This window comes from Musa acuminata, chromosome BXJ3-4 (assembly GCF_036884655.1).
Source record: "Musa acuminata AAA Group cultivar baxijiao chromosome BXJ3-4, Cavendish_Baxijiao_AAA, whole genome shotgun sequence".
Classification (NCBI taxonomy): domain Eukaryota; kingdom Viridiplantae; phylum Streptophyta; class Magnoliopsida; order Zingiberales; family Musaceae; genus Musa; species Musa acuminata.
Window position 1 is genome coordinate 40,566,861 of NC_088352.1, and position 14,540 is coordinate 40,581,400.

General features: G+C 35.3%; 1 protein-coding gene across 1 annotated transcript; it reads left to right on the forward strand.

Moving 5' to 3' along the window:
- Nucleotides 1-826: 826 nt before the first annotated feature.
- On the forward strand, nt 827-13,970 carry LOC135635209 (rhomboid-like protein 19). Its single transcript, XM_065146137.1, has 8 exons — nt 827-1,067; nt 4,070-4,194; nt 4,892-4,952; nt 7,965-8,131; nt 9,066-9,177; nt 9,278-9,480; nt 9,578-9,718; nt 13,681-13,970. Exons 1-8 carry the CDS (start codon nt 1,026-1,028, stop codon nt 13,784-13,786), a joined length of 957 nt encoding a protein of 318 aa, XP_065002209.1. The 5' UTR covers nt 827-1,025; the 3' UTR covers nt 13,787-13,970.
- Nucleotides 13,971-14,540: the final 570 nt, after the last annotated feature.

Consider the following 14,540-nt stretch of genomic DNA (forward strand, 5'->3'; position numbering starts at 1 on the left):
ATTTTTTCTCGGTTGGTTCCATCAGCATCTCCGACGATTCTTCGGACTCTTAAACGTTCATCGAACTTGACTCCGGTATTCTTGCTTTGTGTTTTCTGTTTATCGTAGTTAATCCTGCACACTTAACTCAATAATATGGATTAGATTAAATAACCCATCAATTGATTTTATCATCAAAATCCGAGATTCAACAGTACTCAGATCTCCTTTGGAACGTCACCATGCATCGTCGATGTTGCCACTAGTTTACCGTCCGTAGTGTAACCGACGGAGAGGGAATTGGAGGGGAGAAAAGCGGTAAAAAGTTTCTATGAAAGCCGAAGAAAAGTTCATATGAAGTTAATAATTTCAAAGATAATAAAATTATTTTTTTACCCTTTTCATTTATGTCATTTTTACACAGTCCATGCCATTTCTTTGATCCATGAATATGAGAGGTTAAATATTTCAGTGTTTTAATACTATTTTTTAAAATATAAGAATTGAGATATTAATTATAATTAATTATAAAAATAATATGTAATTAGCCCCTTATTAATATTGAGCCACTCGCAAAAACTTATTCATTTGTAATTCTACTTGATACAACACTCTCCTAAATTAGGGATGATAGATATCATTTAAATGGAATTGGGGCATCTTTTGATCTGGTTTAAATAGAACTTTTAATTTGGGGGCCGTTTAATTAGTGGAATTTGGATTTGACTAGCATTAATTTCTAGACGGAATCAACATGTAGCATTACGACTTACAAACGTGACTTGGCGACGAAGCACGTGACGATGTCTTTGTTTAAGCATGTCTAGGATTTCATCTAAATCACCGTAAAAAGCGATCACATCTGCGACTCGTGCGTTGCACCAGGCAGCAGCATTTCCGTAGGCGGTAGCCAAAGGCCCGAAGCGCTTCGTCCCCCGGATCTCCCCCCGAGCCCTCCCCTCGCCCCAGAGACGAAGGGGGACGCCTACCTCTCTCCCACGCAATTTGCCGCAGAGAGAGAGAGAGAGAGATCGGCAGCGGCGAAGATGTTGAGCAGCTCCTCTCCTCCCCAGCCGCTCCAAACTGGAGTGAGTACTCTGTCTGTTTTTCCTCGCATTTCTTGATTCCACCTTGGATCCCCTACGCTGGATCTGATGTTTGGATTGCTGGATCGGATCTCATTTCGATAGCTCTTTCGGCCTCCGATCAGACACCGATTATGTGTGAATTTCGTCGCCATATTCGGGATTGGCTTCGTGACTTTTAGCATCGAATATGCGCCATTTGATTTCTGAAAACTCCTTTTGGGGAGTAAAATACTCTTTTCTTCTTTGATTCTTGAATTAGCCGTACAGGAGATTTGTTGTTATAAATGATTAGGCCTTCTGTGACTCCAAGGATTAGATTTTTGGTCTTCTGATGAAGTCCTAAACAAGATTCACAGATTTACTCGTTTAACTTTGATTAAAATGACAGACAAATCAATTAAGGAGATGATGCATTAGTTGTTCCATCCTTCATGTGTCGGGCTATCTAATTTTCAGTGTTTAAGCTTCTCTGCTTACCTTTTTGGTAGATTGTTGTAATGTTTCCGGCATGAAACCCTGATTTCGATGGGAGCCTACACATGACAATTGGAGAGCAAAAAGAAAAACTTTTCCTGTTTGTATGTGTCTGGGCGGGCATGCAGGCATGGACCAGGGGTGTTTTTGGATAAGATGATGGCTAAAAAATGTTTAGCAAACTAAAGAAGAAGATAACTTGAATAGCAGGCCAAACATTCGTTGATATCTAACTTACACTCTTGTCATTCTCATTTAAAGCATTAAATATAATTCCAAACAACCTACTAATGTTTGACTGACTTATTACATCTGATTCATAGTTCCTGGTATGTTCAAGTACCTAGAGATAATGTATTCAGAAACTTAAAAAATTGTTTTTTTTGTTAATTTCAGGCCAATATTTCGAATATAAATTTCAGATGTTACTTATAATTTGCAGATTTTGCGGTGATTTAAACAAATTTTGGTTAGAGTAATTGCACCCCTTGGTAGGATATCTTGAATGATTCTTGTTAAGATGCTCTATTAGATTATTTCCTTATAACCTTTTGCATTTCACAGTGCCCCCACTTCACCATTGCTACATTAGTTGGCTTTGTTTTGGTTAAAAATAGTCAAGTGATCATCTAAGGGGCTAGGGAAAAATAAATTTTTTTCCAGGGAAACTGATAGATTCGAGGATTGTAGATGATTGTTTTCCCTTTTTTAATGGGTTAATCCAAGGTGATCAACATGTAGAAAAAATACCAATTTTTTGTTTGATAGTAAAATAGGATCCAAATCTTTATTATGACATTAGAACTATGAGAGGCCAATTTCTACAGAAGAGGTTAATAAGCCAGTTACACTCTCCGGGACTCAATATTAATGTGGTCTATCGCATGACTTAGATTCTTTAATTAGAATAACTATCATAAGACTTTCAAATTTCAGTTGTATCCAGAAATAACTTTCTTTGACTAAAACAACTTTCTTGATGGAATTATCTTGAAAGCTACTTATAGTTTTGAATGGAAAAAAACCCTAAACATTGTTGCTTGGAGGATTAGTCATAAAGAACACTGAAGGCAATTGGTATAGTGCAAATTGCATGATGATTATGTTGATCATGGATTGTAGAATACAACCATTCTAGTCCAGTTACAAGGTCTAGGTATGGATCATCAGATCTTGGTAATCCTAGGCATGGTACCAGGCATGCAATCATTTTCATTTTTAGCAAGTTTCTGTCACCGAGGATGAGAAAGAGCATGGCTAAGCATGTATAATGCAGTTACTAGCAAACCTGCCAAGGAATTGGTCATGCTATTTTAAGGTGATCTAACACCCTCACTCCATTTGCAAATATTTAAATGGGCATTGGAAGCCAAACCATCATCAAAATAACAGGTGTCTGTGGATCCATCTGCAAAGCTTCTTTCTGCTTCAGGCTTGATAGTTCAGGTCAGCAACAATACCATATCATCTTCCACAACCACAGTGATTTGGAATGCCAACTTAGTTTGGAAATCATGGGTCGTTAATGGAGATCCTTATATAAAATCTTTTTCATGGATCATCAGCTCCTAAAAACTCTGGGCATGTTGATATATGACACACACACCATAATTGCGTGATAGAGTTGACACTCTGCAGTAGGTCTCTCATGCAGAATTGTTACGAGACCTGGTCATGATATGATTAAAGGGATTCAATACCTTCTCTATTTTTTGGCAAACCGAATGACCAGGATGTTGACTCATTTGCAAAATACATGAAAGAGCATAACCAGATCATCGAGCCTTATCTTGTTTGTCCTTGTGGATCCTAGTTTGCTAACCTCATATTGTTTTATGTGGGACTTCTAGCTAAGATATTACCTTTTTTCCTGTATTGTACATGATGCAAATTACTATAGTTGCTACTCTAGTGATAGTGAAAGGCCTAGTCTGTGAATTCTTTTGGAAGAAAAATTTAGTCGTCGGAAAATTTAGTGGATTACCTTTCAATTGCAAGGATCATGGTCCATAGGCCAAATTCGAATATTTTCATCATGCATATGTAAGGCCCCCTTGCTTTTGTTAGTTATTGCTATCATTCTATAGATACTAGAGCAACGTAGCTTTAGCTTTAGGAATCTTCACTGGTTTGAAACCTGAATATAAAAAAATGCTCGAACACCTGTATGGACAAGTAAAGAAATGCATCATAAGAATTTTACTCCATGATACAAACTACAAAGAAGCTTTTGCTTTAGATTTGTGGAAAACAAATTTAGCCAATGACAAGGGAAAATGCATTGACAGCATTATAAATGCCTCAGAATCTTTGTTTGCTATGATATGGACAAATACAGTTATGGTTGACCTTCTTTTATCTTGATTTTTTATAGTATTTTCTTGCTGTATTTCTGTATAAATTGCTCTTAGTTACAAAATATAATTTAAATGTTCATTCAGTTACTGAAGTCTACACTTTTCTATTCTTCTATCTATTATTTTTGGAAATTCATCACAAATTTATAATGCTACATTTTCTAAATGCAGAGCAGCAGCTTTTATACAGGGTTTACTCGATTGTGCAAGGGCCTAGCTGTGATACTAGTTTTAGGACATGTTTTGCTTCAGATCTTTCCTTCAGCTCTCCCTTATGTTGCTCTTATTCCCTCAAGGTAGCAATTGAAGTTCCTAATATGCTTATTATGCAGGATAAAAATGCATATACTTTATATGCTTACATGGACAATGCATATGTATGGATATACATATATTTTTTATCTACAATGTATATGCATCTATGATGTTGTTGCCCAGAATGTGTTTTTTTCCTTATACTTAAAGTCTTTTAATCCATCTTTTCTTTTTAAAAGAGTACAAATTTGCTTTTTAAAAAAAAATTAAAACCTTGCTTCTTTTTGACATTGACAATAAATTTAGATTAGGAAGTACAATTTAATTGATATAGAAAATTAATGGAATTAGATGGAGGAAGAGAAGGTTCCCTTTATTAGGGTTGGATTTGTGGTTGCAATTATGATAGCACCTTCATTATATATGCAGGCCAATGTTGAGGAAAAATTGTATATTGCATTACTAGCCTAGCCACTGTTTTGATCTTTTTGTAAAACTAGATATATGAACAGAAATGCAACTGTTTTGATGGAAGAAATGTCTTTTTATATTCCTTGGGTATTATGCATGATCTATGTGGAGTCGCCTTTCATATTCTCTTTTATATACTGGAAATGTAGTATTTCTTTATTATATTGCGAGGCTTTGAATGTCTTCTAGTGTCCAATAATTGTCCAATGCTTCCTTGTGAAAAATTGTCATAATTATTTATGCTGAAGTTTTTTCTGCTTTTTCTAGCACAATTCCGTTCGCATGGAACCTCATCACTGCTGGTTACATTGAACAATCACTTATAGGGGTAAGCTTTGTCGCTTTTTTCTCTTATGTCTTCTCTTTGTCAAATGAATTCTATTTGCATTGGGCATGCTTATTTTCTCTTACATCACTATTTTTAACAATTCTCATCTAAAAAGAAATAGGAAACAAGAGTAATAATTACTGATGAATTCCTGGCCTAGAATTTTAATTAGATCCTTATCTTAGTGTTGCATTTGTCAGAGGTAAGTTCCTCTTTCTGGAGCTTTGCTTGTAACTTCAAACCGGGAAGAGAGAAATTAATTGCAGTTTTGCCTTAAAAATGACTCTCAGGGCTACTTGTAAGACAGCCGGTACAGCAAATAAGAACATTATACTGGGTTAAAGTATGTCGATTTTATATTTGTTCAAGTTGTAGTTGTGCTGACCAGTAGTTGGCAAGGAGGCTAGCTGACAACTGTCAAACACGATACTGACACTTGCACATAGGTTGTAGACAAATCAAGTTAGGTGCACTGAAAGAAGAAATGAACAACTATAAAGTTTCTTTGTGGCATGAGATATTTCTTATCATGATTGTTTCTAGATATGTTCCAAAACTAAAGGTTTTGAAGTGGTCTTGAAAATCCTAGAATCAAGATTTTGCAAACTAGGTTCTCGGGTTCCTGGTGGACCTTCAAATCTATGATCAGGATTGTCAAATCAGGACTGGCCGGAAAAGGAAATTTAAAGGTTTTACTAAAAGTTAAAAAGTCATACATGTTCTACAACTTATAAAATTTATTAAAAAACTGCGAGGTTAAAAAAAATGATGTTTGTTAGCCATTGCATTTGTAGGATTTAATTTTTCAACCATTTATCAATAAATGCCATTTTTTACCGCAACCACACCATACCCAAAAGAGAAAACAATGTAAAAGTTTCTGTTTTCCTCTTACCCCTTCTCTCTCTCTCTCTCTCTCTCTCACACACACACACACACACACACACACACTTTGTCATTGCTTACTTGCTCACTCAATCTCTGCATCAAAGGAAAACAATGCAAGGGGCAGCGTATCAGCAAGCAGCTCTATCCTAGTGCATCAACAAGTAAACATCGTCTGCAGTTCGTCTTCCATCTTATCCTCTAGTTCTTTTGCTCTTGCCAATTGAATCTCCCAACATCTTTCCTCTCTCTCTCTCTCTCGCTTTATCACTTGTTGATTGCAATCGACCAAGGTTCAGTCTATTTTTGGTGATTTCATTGACTATCCATCAATAGTGCCGAGATATCAATTTAACCAGGATCAGTCATTCTAGAAAACCACGATTGGCACTATGTTGATTGCCATGTGATTTCTATTACAGTAATCATTATATGTTCATTGCTACTTATCATCAATATCCTAGCACATTAATAATCTGCCTTATAGCTGAAATTATATTTCTTTGATCTAGGCAGCATCAACATATTGCCTTCATGGTATAAACAATACAGAAAATTTTTTATATCTTTTTTATAAGAACATTTTTATTGCTTCAGTAATATTGGGAATATGAACTGGAACATAATTCATCTAGATATTAATTTTATACTTTATCTTGGTGGAGGTGAATGTTATAACTCCACTATGGATGCTAAATTGTTTAGTTAAGAAAGGCAACATTCTAGCAATTAAAATAATATTTTGGGGTTATATCCATAATAAAGAAGGTTTTTAATGATTTTGGTGTTGTTGTAAATGTCACTTTGAGATCTAGAATCGTTTAAAAAATGTGTAGAAATGATAGTTTACTATGATCAAGATTTATTTGTTTGAAAGCTTTTGTTTTAGTTTGGTAAAAGTAAATCCTGGTTTTGGTTTCATTTTAGGAAATATGCCATTTTAGTCATCTTAGAACATTTATCATGTTTATTTAGTAATATATTTTAATTCGAGGTTTGCAAAGATAATATATTTTGGGGTTTTATCTTAGCTGAGTAAAGTACATAAGATCCTAGTATCCTTGTAGGTAAGTTGGAATTCGGATAAGTTGTCTTAAAGATGTTTAGTAGAAGGTAGAAGTATAAGATGTCACTGACCATCACTAAAGTTTGTTAAATAATTGTACTTTTTGGAGATGAGTTTTGATTTTGTCTTTTTTTTTTTTTTTCTCTTGACCTACATTTTTGTCTTGACAGATTCTTTTTTTGAACATGTTTGATCCTTCTTCTTGGGTAACTTTGTACCGTAGGTCTTCGAAATCTTTTTAAATATATATATTTTTTTTATTTTTGCTATTAGTTTATATAAATCCCTCATGAGCAGTTGGAATGTTTTCACATCTAGAAAGGAGCCTTTTAGACTTCCTATATTAGACTTAGTTGTGCTTTTTCTCTGACCTATAATTTCTATTCTGCGTTAGTTGATCTTACATCTTATGCATTCTTTAACCTACATGTTTTTATCTCCTTTTATTTGATCTGCTTATTGTACACTGATTAGATGAACTTTTACTAATTATGTGAATTCTTATGGACTCTCCATTTAAATTTATTATTGAATCCTTTTTAAGTGTTGTTGGAATGAGTTAGCAATCCCACATAGCATAAAGGGGAAGCAGTAGATACATATGAGCTTGTGTAACCTTACACTAGTATTTGGGTATAAGCATTCTGGCACATTTTGTGAGTTCCAGTTCACACATTTTTCTGTGGGCAAAGGATAAAAGAGAGCCTATCCAAAGTTCCAAACTCGTCTCATGTTCACTCCAGGAAAATTAATTGATCAGCAGATGCTATTAATATTTGACTCAGACCTTAGTCACCCAGCTTGGCAAGGAGTCACCTTATCATAATGCCAATACTTGCTATCTAATTACACATTTCATCAATACAACAAGAAATTGAACCTAGTATAATATCTGTGGCGACTTTGATTCAGTGCTTAAGAGTTGTCATATCCAGGTCAACTGCATAAGCTTACAAATGCCATAGTGATGGTTATAGACAAAAAGTTTTCATTAGTTCTTCACATGTTATTTTGTATTTTCTATATCGAACATACTCAAATATGACATTTTATTTTTACAGGTGGCAATTAGCACAATTGGTCTCCTTTTATTTGGGAAGTCGCTGGAGCCATTGTGGGGTTCCAAAGAGTTTTTGAAGTTCATCATAGTGGTGAATTTATTTACTTCAGTCTGCGTCTTTGTAACTGCTATTGCTTTGTACTACATTACAAGACAGGAAAGCTATCTGTAAGTCTCAGATATCACAAGGCTCAGTTATATCTCTGTTTGCAGCATCTTCCACATTAACCAAGACCTCCCATCTTTCTTTTCACCTCTAAATTCTGGGTGAATCCAACTTTGACATTCTTTATGCCATGATATAGATAATGAAAATCAAACTTTAGCATTTTGCATTAAATAACATATAGAGTTTAGATTAGAAAGTTATTTAAAGTGATTTATGCTACTATGAATATGAGTTATTACATCATAGTAAGTTTGGTTGTTCTGGTTCCTTTATCTGCATCAAACTGGAAAATGGCAATGATTACTTTAGGGAACGAATTCATGGCAGGTCAATTTTTGTTATAACTGCACATGTAAAGCTGTAGCTGCACCTAGATTTAGTATCTGTTAGCATATGGGTGATATGTTGATATAATCTTGATCATCATGTTGAGCATCCTACATAGATAAAGGTCATTCTGTTCTGTGTGTACATTCATTAATGTTATATGACAACAATTATGTGTCCTTTGATATGTTGATATAATCTTGATCATCATGTTGAGCATCCTACATAGATAAAGGTCATTCTGTGTGTACATTCATTAATGTTATATGACAACAATTATGTGTCCTTATTGGCATAAATTGTGAAATACTGTTATACCTATAGAACAAGTAATGACATTTTTTAAGTGTGTTTATGAACACTTACTCCCATCACTGTCTTCTCCCTTCGCCTTATTCTTGGACTACAGTAATATGCCATTTTCTGGCTTCCATGGGGGTTTCTTCAGGAATTCTAGTAGGCATTAAACAAATTCTACCAGATCATGAGCTTAGTGAAACACTGCTGTACCTTTAGATTTTGTAATGTCAATTTTTTAGTATGTTTATATACATTGTACTTTCTTCCATCACTGTCTTCTTTGTTCTTCATATTCTTGGTCTACAGTTATACGCCATTTTCTGGCTTCCATGGGGTTCTTTCTGGATTTCTAGTAGGCATTAAACAAATTCTACCAGATCAGGAGCTCAGTCTTTTTGTTTTGAAGATCAAAGCAAAGGTATACATCTGTCTCCGTAATTTATCAGGACTTGGTATATGCTCTTCATAGTCCAATAATTTGCTGAAACAGCAGTTATTCTTGTTCCTACGCTTCACAGTGGATGCCAACTCTTGTTACATTGATATCGATTGCCACAAGCTTCTTTATAACAGACTCTGTGTCTTACCTTCCAACTTTACTCTTTGGCATATATATGAGTTGGATATACCTGCGTTACTTTCAAAAGCGGCCAGAAACAAGCCTTAAGGGAGATCCAAGTGATGATTTCTCTTTTTCAAGCTTCTTTCCTGAATTTTTGCGGTAACAGTAACACTTATGCCTTAATGGTGTCCCCTTAAATACTCACCAAGCTGACATACTCTGATGAGTTGATCATGATTCATGTAACAACATGCAGGCCAGTTTTAGATCCCATCACTTCATTATTTCATTGGGTTTTTTGTGGAAGAAGATCTGGGAGCTCTGCTGAATTAAGAGGTCGCTCGTTGGATGCGTCTCCGTTGCCTGGTTCTGATTCAATTGAAGCAGCCAGAAGAAGGTGTGTTTGTTTGTCAGTTTTATCTAAACATCTTCTCTGCTTTTATTTGCTACGCCCTCTTGCAGAATATATAATAAGATTATAAATCCTTAAGATTCCTTGATCTTATTGCCTCTCAGGACCTGTCTAGAACATGTTCATGCTTTTTTTTATTTTTGCTACCATATTTGATTTATTATTCTAGAAAGTGCCTGAATCCCTCTAGATTTTTTATTTGTTTTTATAATGCCACCAATATTTTAATTCCGTGTAGGTTATGTTATTTTCATGGGCTAATGAATTCACATTGTAACTAAGTGATACATGTCATGTTGCACCACTGAAATCATGATGACTATCTGATAGGATAACTTTATCGTTCTGCTTAAGAAAAGCCTTGAGGAAGATCCAACTGATAATTTCTCATTTTCTATCTCCTGCCCTGATTTCTATATTTGGAAACCTTGGATTGTTTCAATCAGCAAATGCAGAACCGAAATAATCTGCTTATATTAGTAAATACAATACAATGATGTTTGTCCTCCATAAAATTTTATCATCTATAGTGAATGTTTCTTTCGTCACATCAAGGTGCAACCAAGAATTCATGTCATGGGACTTCAAACACTCAACATCTGGTGCATATTCATGTGCTTTTTCTTCTCTTGAGATAGTATGTTTTCCTACACATGCTAAAGAGATTTGACACATATACACATTTCTTTTGTAAGCTATATTGTTTCTCTTTTTTTATTTTTTTACTCTTTGGTTGTCACTTCATTATTTTCTTACTAGTTATTTTTGTCAAGGGCTGCAATTTATTATAACCGGTATGTATTTATCGATCCGGGCCTCAACCAAGATGCAAAACAGGCCTTTTCAGGCAGTCCAGATATGGTACAGGGGTTACTACTCGGGGACCCTTTGAACCTAGTAGAGTGCCCATTTTTGGCTTGTTACTGGACCTGAACTGAGTGGTAAGCCCACCACCCAGTTTGGTTCATCATAATCCCTCTCTCTCTCTCTCTCTCTCTGCACCAGCCCATGCTCGAAGCCTCTGGCTGCCTGCCTCAGCCCATCCGCTGTTGGCCACCAGCTTGCCTCCTGGTACTCCATCTCCTCTTCCTCTTTTCCTCCCCTCTGTTTCCTACCCTCCATGGTACATGCTGGCCAGATCATCATGGCATCGGTAACCGAAACTACAACCATTGTCTCCGTATTTATCTTGTAGTTACCTTCTTACTAGTTATCTCTGTATTTACATTAACTCCTCTTAGATATAGAAGGTAAAACTTGGGCATGGTGAGAAAGACTCTAAGAGAAGGAAATATAAAATGTTTAAAAGAGTCTGCAATCTTATTTTTTTAGTTGACTTTTATTTACCTTGATGTCAACACGTCCTTTTCTTTTTTTTCTCACTTTGTTGGAAGAGGTAATTGACATTGTTGCATAGGTTACCATTGAAGAGGATTAACATATGACTAAATTATATTCTCATCTGTTAATTGAGAACTTGGTTCATCTTTTTCTATGTGCCATCATAGCTTGCTTGCAAGATCGGTATCGAATTAGAGTCGACTAGAGACAACATGATCAAAATCGAGAGGATTGGTTGGATTAAATTAGGGGTCATGAGGTCAACTTAGAAAATAATTTAAAATTTTAAAATATAAAAATGATAAATTAGCAAAAAATTAGAATGGAATATAAAGTTTATGAAAAATAACAGTGTTGTGGGCTAAATGATCTTTTATATTCATATTTCATAAATTATTGGATTAAAAATATATGAAATGAGAATATGAACAATAAAAATATAAATTTAAATTTACATTGAGCAAGAAATTGGTGTGTCTGAAGTTAAAACATCTACTTTCGAAGTTCAATAGATCTCAACCGATGATTAAATAGGCTTATGGCTTCACAAATTGTTAGAGAATACTTCTAGCTCTTTCCAGCTGGAGATCAAATATGGGGGTTCCAAATCAACAATAAGCTTTTCTGATCATGATCTGCAAAGGTAGAAACAAAAATTCATGCAATTTAATAACTTTATGTCCATTAGCCAAATCAAAATGAATAATAAAAAAACATTTTTGCAGTAAATGCCCACCTTTTGCATGATCGCGCCAGTTTAAACTAAATTCCAAGCCTTGTGCATTAATCTAATAAATGATTGGTTTGTGCATGCTGAATCTTGACATATTTGTTTCCAAGTTGTTGGACAAATTAAAACTTCTATTTTTGGTCAGAGCTAAAAACAACTTAGGTCGATCTCAAGTTATAGATACTAGTAAATCATATTTGCAAGCTTAAAATAAGACATAAGGAACTCCTGTGGTCGCCGAAAAGCATAAAACAAGACATAAGTATGATAATCAGCACATCCACAAGCTTCCCTATGAGTATGTGTAACACTAACATTGAGACCAATTTTTGGTATCTTTGTTCGATAATGGTTTCAATAACTGGTCTGTCTAATATAGTATGATATACTCGTACAACCCCAGTATAACCAGAAAAAATAATAAGAAATTGAATATTAAAATAGTACTGACCTTTGGTCAGAATGGTAAGTACCGGTCAATACTTCCTGGTTCAAATGGTTATTTGATCTCTTGATTGAGACAATAGCAAACAAGAGAATCTGTCGTACTGCATTTCATAGTGCAAAGGATCATTAAAAGGCTCTAGCTAGAAGGTAGGTTACCACTATCACTTTATGAAAAATTGTGCCTATTACTTCCTGAACACCTTCCGTGTTAATTAAAACTTCTTAGTAGATGGTCCTGTCCTGGAGACTAATCAGAACACCTGCTGAGGGAGAGGATCAGAACCAGATCAAAATGAACTTTAATAAATCCTTCGGCTAAAGGGTCTGTTGGTATTAACAGATCCACCTGTGTTACTTTTGCTCCAAAGAGGATGAGAGCTTCCATCTAACACTAACGTAGATGGTAAGCTTCCATAACATTAACTTTTAGCCATAGTCCTAGCACATCTACAACAAGCTTGACATCCCCAACGTTTTCTCACAACCTATTTTGCACCTCACTTTCCAGGTTTGGCACAGTGAATTAACAATATTAGCTTTTACAACAATTATCTGCAGTATTATGAGAATAGTTCATGGCATGGTAATACCTCTTCCATTGCACCAATTAACATCATAACTCAGGCTTATTAAAGTCCTGTAGAATTCTTACCAAAACATCACCAACATGTTTATACAATAATAAGAAAATTCCATCAATGGTTTCATCCATCAGCTCATACAAATGACACTGAGAAGGGCACAAGGTAAAAGCCTTGACCAAAGAAATTCTCTCCTAGATGTTTTCCAAAGTAATAATTTAATCTTAAGGTCATAGAAGGCTTCGAAACTATCGACCAAACAGCCAATTTATCCTCTAAATAAAAATACACAAGGAACCTATAGGCAATAGCAGGGATGGAGCACCATTGATTTAAGCTCCAGCACCATTGATCTGTGGCTGGCAGCAGTACCCAAAACCCCAATGTTAACAGTAAGGAATGTTTAGCGTGGGATCCACAGACTTAGAAAGCAAATCAGAATCCTAATGTTCAACAGCAATAAAATCAGAAACCGATGAAATCATATTTTCAGAACAGTGGTAACTGCTTGTTTTTTCATATACTAGATATACTAATTGCTTGATAGTTTGTTTTTAGAGGCATTGAATATTCCAGTGTCTCTCCTCTGCTCATCTTTCCTCCATGTTGTAAATTCTAGTAAACTTTGGTATCTGGATTTGGATGATGTATCATTACATTCTTCGTCAATAGATACTTGTAATAGAATGTTAGCTAGTGTGCTATTTTCTGATTACTTGGTCACCAGGTTTGACATATTTTTTGCATCTGTGTGGGATAGGATATTTCATTGGATGATGATGCATCGAGGTATTCATCGGCATATTGTGTGGCACTGGTACTAATTCAACAACCGTATTTTGCTACAGGGAACGCGGAGCAAGGGCGCTAGAACAAAGATTAGCAGCTGAGAAACTTTCTGCAGTGGGAAAGGTAGAAGGTACATCACACCAAAGTGCTGCGGAGAATGTTTGATCTTCCTAGACTTTTCCCAAGAATTATTAAGAATTTGTTGCTACATGTTATAGTTTTGTGTGTGTGCAAATTCGATGGTGTCTCCATTTTGGAGTCTCCCCGTTTCTTCTTCCTCTTTTGGTATGGACTCGAGATGACCAAACCAATATGGTACAGAAACATAGGAACACACCGCTTCTTGTCTTGGGATGATGGATCACAGATGAGTGGACTGTCTGTTGTGCCACCACCATATCACCGGCAGGCACTGAAACAGCTATGGCTCATTCTTCCCACCAGTTTTATATATCATGCATAAATCTGAATTATGCAACTAAATATATAAAACTTTATGCTGGTTATATATGTCGGTCGACAATATATTAAATAACTATTTCGTTATAGTATGAAGTACTTGTTAACCCCAAATCCTGAATCCAAACTCTACTAGCTTTAAGCCTATGCTGGATTTTATGCATTAAATTAAAGAAATTACATACAAAAATCATAGATATCCTCCTAAAGATTTGACACACGAGGTTTTTGGCACAACACAAAGTGAGCAATGCACATTATCTAAGATACCTTCACTCTTATGTTCTACATTATGGCATACCAGTGACTTCACTATTCATTTGAGATAAGCAAGATGCCTGCATTACAAATTACCATGCCATCGTATCTCCATTAGGATAGGTTACTTTGGCTTATGTTATGATTTGCTGAATAAAACCTTCAATGTTATTAGGTTAATCAATTATTTTTCTCTACTAGT

Excerpts from the sequence above, each read along its gene's own strand:
- LOC135635209 (XM_065146137.1), top strand. The coding sequence starts at position 1,026 with ATGTTGAGCAGCTCCTCTCCTCCCCAGCCGCTCCAAACTGGA. Across the intron at positions 8,132-9,065 it reads ACAAGACAGGAAAGCTATCT|TTATACGCCATTTTCTGGCT; the intron begins GTAAGTCTCAGA and ends CTTGGTCTACAG. Across the intron at positions 9,178-9,277 it reads TTTTGAAGATCAAAGCAAAG|TGGATGCCAACTCTTGTTAC; the intron begins GTATACATCTGT and ends TACGCTTCACAG.